Source organism: Austrofundulus limnaeus, unplaced genomic scaffold (genome assembly GCF_001266775.1).
Source record: "Austrofundulus limnaeus strain Quisiro unplaced genomic scaffold, Austrofundulus_limnaeus-1.0 Scaffold46, whole genome shotgun sequence".
NCBI lineage: Eukaryota > Metazoa > Chordata > Actinopteri > Cyprinodontiformes > Rivulidae > Austrofundulus > Austrofundulus limnaeus.
Window position 1 is genome coordinate 2,405,991 of NW_013952448.1, and position 7,774 is coordinate 2,413,764.

General features: G+C 39.3%; 1 protein-coding gene across 1 annotated transcript; it reads left to right on the plus strand.

The window, feature by feature from the left end:
• Positions 1-3,024: 3,024 nt before the first annotated feature.
• folr (folate receptor) lies at positions 3,025-7,597 on the plus strand. Its single transcript, XM_014008017.1, has 5 exons — positions 3,025-3,151; positions 5,073-5,205; positions 6,094-6,282; positions 6,539-6,674; positions 7,263-7,597. Exons 2-5 carry the CDS (start codon positions 5,077-5,079, stop codon positions 7,532-7,534), a joined length of 726 nt encoding a protein of 241 aa, XP_013863471.1. The 5' UTR covers positions 3,025-3,151; positions 5,073-5,076; the 3' UTR covers positions 7,535-7,597.
• The last annotated feature ends 177 nt before the right edge of the window (positions 7,598-7,774 follow it).

Sequence of the window (7,774 nt, forward strand, 5' to 3'; positions counted from 1 at the left end):
CCTGAATTTTGCCTGAAACTCTCAGACTGAAGAAGTCTCTTGGAGGAGAGACGAAACGTTTCATTAGAGAAGAACCCGTCCAGAAGACCTATACAATGTTTTATTTTTGTCACATTTACTTATTTTTAAAAACAATTTTACAGTTCCTCCTCAAACTTTTCACTGGTTGTATCCATATTCAACAATTTGAATGCTTCTTAATTTCATTTACATGCACCCTTGAACAAAAATATATTTAAACAAGCAAATCTTGAGGAAGCAGATCGATCCAACTGATGAGGTGGTAGTTGTAGGTCGACACAGCAACCAAAAGAGGGCGCTCCTTCACCATCAACTGCTCACTGAGCTCAGTAGCCCTGAATATACTGTAAACCACTGAATGCTCCTAGAAGTCCACGTTTGTATTAAAAGAGACATTTGCATTTAAACTTCAAATTGCTTGTAGTGACAGATGGCAATATAAGATGCAAGAAAAGTCTTTGTTTAAAAATAATAGATTTTACTTCATAGATTAGGATGTTCCCAGAGACATCAAACAAGTTAAGAACACCTCTCTAAATTAAACATTTAAATCTAAATTAATCACAGAGAAGAAGGCAGATGGTCCAAAAGAAACAACAAGAAATGCTGTAAAATCCTGGCAGAACCTGACAACATCCTCCTTCAGATAACCAGAAAGCCTGTGCTGACATGGTGAAACTGTAAAATAGATTCAATTGATGTATTTCACATAAAAACACATAAAGCATAACATATGTCAAATAACTAGCAGCGAATCAGCAGCAGTAAACTGATATCTGTGAAAAAAAGCTGTCATTCAGTTTGGTGGAAGAGATGTCGGCTGGGATGAGAGAGCTTTTTGTTCTGCTGATGTGAGGTGAGGTAGTGAGTTCTTCCAGGGAGCAGACAACTAGAGATCCTTTTTTTATCTGCAAAACCCACCAAGATGCAGTTTAAGAGGATGTTCTGGGTGGTTGTTGTATTGATCAGGAGTGCCACCAAGTGTGGACCAAAGGGGGCAGTAGCCACCTCTTAAAATTGCTTTCCCGCCACCCCACTGGCTCCCTTTAGCTTAACACATTTATAGGCATACCAATTTAAATTAATGAATATGAATTTAAGAGATAAATTCAATAGTGACAGCACTTTTCTCAATATTAACTGTAAATATTTTAATTTTAAAAAATGATATACTTTATGAGAAAGGTTAGGTTGACTTATGACAACACAACAAATCTACTGAAATTCTGTTTCTGGTTTTGTTTTGGTGGCCCCGCCCATGGCCACTAAAGAGTATGGCATGTCTTTTGGATATATAATCACACAAAATATGGCAGGAAATTTTAATATATAATCAACTGACATTTCTTGCGCACATACATGTTTACACACCTGGTGGATGTTTATAGGTGTGGCAGGAAGTGACATCACGATCTTGTTCTGTGTGTGTTTTAGGCTGCCGCTGTGTTTATCTGAGCTGGTGTATTGCTGCTTGAGTGGAAAGTTTTACTAACTGTGGACCAAATGAAGGTTTTTAGAGTGCAACCGGAGATTCAGGATGAAACAGGATGATTAAATGTACACGTAACCCTGAAATTTCCCATNTTATTAAATAGTTGTCAAATTATATTTGAAATATTTGCAGAGAGGCTGTCAGTCTTCAATCTGACATATTTAAAAAAACTAAATCTTGACAGCTGCTGGAGAATATGGGGAAGTAATCGAACTTAAGAATTTTTTTTAAAGTTGTAAATTAAATTTCTCTTTAACTTAGTCAACATTTGTTGTGTATGTTTTTTTCAATGCTTCATTAAAATATCTTAGTCGGGTCTCAAAAGTAATTTTAGAGCGGAAAGCTTATATTAGGATTGTGTTGCAACCAGAGGATCTGAAAACATTACATGAATGACAATAATAATAATTCTGCTTTAAACGGTGGCATGCAGAATATTCAAAAGCAAAAAAAGTCTAACTTCTATATGTTTTTGTCGTAGTCAGACTCATGCTTTCTCACAGGTTTTCTGTGTGTGTGTTACAATATGTACATGTTTGGTGGTGTTTCTGTGGAGCAGGGCTAGTTTGTTGGTGTGACTTTAATACGTTAACCCTGACCAGAGACAACAAGAGGTAAGGAACACAAAACAATCCAAAGCCATGTAATTTGTTAAATGGAGTAGTTTTATTGTGATGAAATATTTGCTTTAGACTTTCCAGCTCTTTGTCTGCAGACATATTGTAAAACCAGACACAGTTAACTCATACACATACACAACCAGAAACATGTTGCCTCTGTGGTTATTAATACTCAGCTCTTCTGGGGTTGTTGGGTAATACACACACACCTCCCTGGCTGACTCTCACCCTCCCTCTGCACGTTAAGCTCTTACTCCCTTTGTATTTATGAGAATTCACAACTCACTTAATGAATCATACTTATGATGGGAGAGGAATAAAAAATGAAATCACAGTAATGAGCAATGTTGAGCGGCTCATTTCATGTGATCTGCAAGGCCTCAAGATTGGCAATTACACTTTCTGTGGTGTGCATGTGTGTGTGTGTGTGTGTGTGTAAAAACCTTGAACTGAGACAAAGTGTCCAATCAGTAAGGTGTCATAAAATAAAAATGCACAAGTACATTCGTTACATTTTTTCACACACACTCGCACATAAAAGTTTGTATTTCTGTCTTTATTTGGACTGTTCATTAACTTCCATTCATTTCCATCTATTTCAATAAACCTGACCCCTTACCCAAACCCTAGCCCCCCAGTACGTACCCAACCCTTAACATAACGCCTTCACCTAACCCAAAAATAGAGTTCCATCCTATTAGGACCGGTCTTTGGTCCCCATAAGGACCACTGGTCTTGATAAGATAGGTGTGAATACCAGCAACGCTTCTAATAAGGCAACAAATACAAGTACATGTGTGACCCAGACTTTGGACTTTGGAAACCAGTGTGTTAGTGTCAGGTGCAGGTTCTTGGTATTTTAGATAAGTCAGGGCCAACCTTGTGCTCAGTCACACTTTTCTCACACACGTGTGTGTATGTGTGTTCTGTAACGCCTGATTGGTCTTGGGAAGTGTGTGAGACGTTAACAGGAGACACAGATTTGTTCCTTCACTGAATCATCTGAGGATTTAACAAGGTAAAGTTCATTTCAACAGAAGGATTTCAGAATAAAGGCAGGTTAGTTTTTTTAGCCTAATTTATAAAATGTGATTTGTTTGGATCGTTGTATTAATTAGGTGTTATCTTTTTAATAAGTCAAAGAAGAAGATTTAATGGTTGTTTGATAAGATTGTTTCTGTATCTGTATTTTGTGACTTTTTTAAACTTATGACAGATTTGATCTTTGCTGTTTGTGTTAACATATTATCTTATTTTACATGGAAATGAATGAAGAAGTGACCAGTAGCAACAAATAGATGTATTGTGGAGTGAAAACAATGTACTGTGTCTGCTTTGGCTGAATTTCTTGTTTTGTCTCAGTTTTTATCAGCCACAGATGCAGAAGCATCAGAAGCTGACTTACGCTCAGCGTTTGGTGCACAACGCTTTCTAATAAAAATGAGGCACAGCTGAACCACAACCTAAGACTGAGTTCAGGTTACAGCTCTGCATGAACCTAAAGATTAAAAAGTAAAAGTTTTATTAAATCATTTAGCTGTTTCGCAGCAACTGTGGCTCTTTGCATCGGTTTTGCTCTGTGTTTTTTAATACTTACTCATGTTTGTCAAGTTGCTCGCCTCATTATGTGTAACGATTGGTCATTCAACTCCACTTTTATATTTCTCTGCGATGTGACCGGATGAAATGAACTTTGTGTGGATCAGCAGTTCTGTTAAAAAAAATAACAGCACTCCAAAGGTCTAAGACTTGAGCCACTGGACAGTTGTTTGATTCAACATATCAAGTAGACTTTTAAAAGGGTCACAAAGAAAACAGTTAGTTAATGTAAGTTTCTTTCTTCTGATAAAACACAGAACATCACATAATCTCTACTGTTTTTTATTTATTTTTTTATTTTTTTATTTTTTTGACATGCTGCAGTGGCTGTTTTGTTGGAACAGGATTCCAGCCAACAACCAGCTGAAAATGAAGACCCTAAACCCAGACCCAAACCAGTTATCATTCCATTTGTGGAGGGAGTTTCAGAGAAACTGAGACGTTTATTCTCTAAACATGACGTCCCAGTGGCTTTCAAACCCCAAAACACGTTGCGACAAAGATTAGTTCACCCCAAAGATCCAGTTCCCTGACAAAAACAGAGCAATATAGTATATGCTGTTAAGTTTCAGGAGGACTGTGATCAGTCAAACATTGGGGAAACAAAACAGCCACTGTTCAAAAGAATGAGCCAGCACAGACGAGATACTTCGTCGGGTCAGGACTCTGCAGTTTACACTCATCTACAGGCCAGTGGTCACTCTTTCAGGGATGAAGATGTTCTCATCCTTGATAGAGAGGAACGTTGGTTTGAGAGAGGAGTAAAGGAAGCCATCTTTGTGAAGAAAAACCGTCCACCATTAAACAGAGGTGGAGGCCTTCGTGTCCAGTTGTCCTCCTCCTACAACGCTGTTATTGCAAGTATGACTCAGCCCCGTGAGCAAAAGGTGTGAATCAGGGCCCCAACGATAACCAACACAAAGAGGGAAAAAACTAAAACAAGGGGACGTCGAGCCCTGCCTGCATTCACTACATACACATGACCCAACACCTAAGAACCACAGCATCCAAACCAATAAGTCAGGTGATGGGGCACATGACCCTCTATGAACAATAGAGCTAATCAAGCCTATTGTTAGGCGATGGCCCTCTTTTGCATGTGACTAACCTGTTTGTCCATGTGGAGGCAGTGCTTATAAGGCTGAGTTCACCTGAAACTCATCAGACTGAAGAAGTCTCTTGGAGGAGAGACGAAACGTTTCACTAAAGAAGAACCCAGAGGACCTACTTATTTTTTTCTTTTTGATTTTTTAGCCTTTTCACTAATATTGCATGAGAGCCATTTGTATATTATATGAAGCTGACCCCCTCAGACTTATTTGAGTTTCTATCCCGTGTAGGGTCATGCTGCTGTTCCTGGCCTGGCTGCTCGCCCTCCCCAGCGGTGTCCTGTCTCTGGACAAACTCAACATGTGCATGGATGGAAAGCACCACAAAACAGAGCCTGGTCCCGAGGGACAACTCTACAGTCAGGTGATAAATACGACCATCCACAGCTTTTCTTAAAAGAATGCCACACTCAGAGTTTGTCACGTGTCAGGATCTGTGTTTTTTGGACACTGTTATTTTTAAATTAATTTTTCTTCAGTGTTTTATTTTTTTATTTTCTGTGTTTTGTGATCCTTGTGTTTAGTTCTCCTCCACCTTTACCTGTTCCCAGTTACTATCAAGCCCCCGGTCTCCAAACTGCTCATCAGCCTCAGTCCATCTAGTCTCCCAGTCTTCCCCTCATCTGTGGTGTGATATTTTGTTTCAGGCCCTGCCCGCATCTCCACCATGTCTCCCATCCTAAAATCTTGTTTTGTTTAGTTTCTGAGGCTTTTTAGTTCCTGTTTATTAAAACGTTTGTGTTTGTAACACTGCATAAATTAACGAGGAGAGAAGAGATCTTCATTGTCACAACCTCTTTACTGTGAAATGGCAGGAACATTTAGGTGGCAGAACACGTCATAATTTAATATCATTACACGTATGACAACACTGTAATTACGTACATAAGTAGATCCATACGCTGCAGAAACCTTTACGTTTTATTGGCATTCCTGTCAGTCTGCATTTCTGAGTTCAATTCCTTCAACATCAAATTTTATCTTAAAATCTGTAAAAAGGGATTGTGTTATAGTCATTTTTTGTTTGCTATTGCAGCCATTTTGAACTGAACTGAATTTGTAAATAATTCATTTTTGCTTCTTTCAATATTAAAACTTTTCAGATGGTTCTTGAACTATTTTGCCAACAGACTTTATGGCCCTCCTTTGACCTTTAAGCACCAAAGAACAAACAAATGCTTAACGTGATGTAACATCTGAAAGTTTTTATGCATGTGGGTTTAAATGCAGATGATCCCTTTTCTCTTTCCAGTGTACCCCCTGGCGTGACAATGCCTGTTGCACCGCAAACACCACCGAGGAGGCCCACGAAGACAACTCCTACCTGTACAACTTCAACTGGAACCACTGTGGCGCAATGAGCCCGCAGTGCAAGAAACATTTCATCCAGGACACTTGCTTTTATGAATGCGAGCCACACCTGGGACCTTGGATACAACTAGTGCGTATCCTCTAAAAAAAAACATAGTGCATGAATGTGACAATAACACTAGATGGCAGCATATGAGCTTAACTGAAAGAGCTGCTGAGTCAGCACGTCTTGCAGTTTTAAAACAGATTTATGAAAGAGCTTTATGATTTTTCAATGTTTAATTACGAATGAGCTCATTTTATGGGGTATTACAATGCATTTTTTATCCAAATATGTCACCTTTGCTGAGAAATGATGACTCAAAACATTTGTGTGCACGTTTTAGGCAGACGAGAGCTGGCGAAAAGAGAGGATGTTGGATGTGCCTCTCTGTAAGGAGGACTGTGAACAATGGTGGAACGACTGCAAAGACGATTTAACCTGCAAGACAAACTGGCACAAAGGATGGGACTGGACCTCAGGTAAGACAAAACTCTAAGCTGTAAATATATTTTATGTTCTGAGCAGTTATTAGATGTGACTGGATGCTGTGAAATTAACCGGAAACATTACATAATTACATAATATACCCCAGCACATACTGGGATATACAGTACTAGGTTTACCTGCTACTGTCCGGGTACTTACCTGTGTTGTACTATGTACTTAGAACCTATAGGAACTGGGCAATATAATGAGAGGATTGACAGCAATAGATAATGCAAACTGATATTACCAGGACCAGATACTAGGTAAAGGTAAGGAACAGATAAATACCAGGTAAGTACCAGGTACATACAAACCAGGTAAATAAGATTAAAGGTATGCACTCGGAACAAAGTAAGGACTAGGTACGTGTCCAGTATTTCTATGATAAGTACCCATTGTAAGTACCAGGTATGTATCTGGTACTTACCGGATTTGTAAGTATATGTAAATCCCATGTATCAGGAAAGTGTCAGATACATGGAAATAGCAGCTTAATGCCAAAACATCACTTGATAGGTTATGTATTGCTAGCGATATTGTTTTATTAAGTACTTGTCTCTGTTATCATGTCTTTCTCTCAGGTACTAATAAGTGCCCTAAAGACAGTAAATGCAGAAAGTGGACTGAAGTTTTCCCAACGCCCAAGTCCATGTGTGAGCAAATCTGGTCCCAGTCTTACATGTACACCACCTATACCAAAGGCTCTGGCCGCTGCATGCAGCTCTGGTTCACAGGCCCAAACCCCAACAGGGTGGTAGCTGAGTACTATAATGATGCTCAGCGGAGTCGAAGCTTAGCTCTGACGACGCTGCTCTTCTTGGCTGTCACGTCTTTCTCTGTAACGATGCATTAAAGTAACACCTGTGACATAATTTATCATATTGGAAGACGCTCATTAAAGTGGTTGGTAACATGACTGTGTCTGTTGCTCCTCCTTTAACTCAGTGGCACACACACACACACACACACACACAAGTTTGCACAGCTAACCAATTGGGGACATTCCATTGACTTCCATCACATTTCTACAGCCTAACCCTGACCTCAAACCCTAAGGCTAACCTCACAGGTACCTACCTGACCCTAAAACTAA

Coding starts and splice junctions, on each gene's coding strand:
- folr (XM_014008017.1), top strand. CDS start 5,077: ATGCTGCTGTTCCTGGCCTGGCTGCTCGCCCTCCCCAGCGGTGTCCTG. Junction 5,206..6,093: donor AGGGACAACTCTACAGTCAG/GTGATAAATACG, acceptor TTCTCTTTCCAG/TGTACCCCCTGGCGTGACAA. Junction 6,283..6,538: donor TGGGACCTTGGATACAACTA/GTGCGTATCCTC, acceptor TGCACGTTTTAG/GCAGACGAGAGCTGGCGAAA.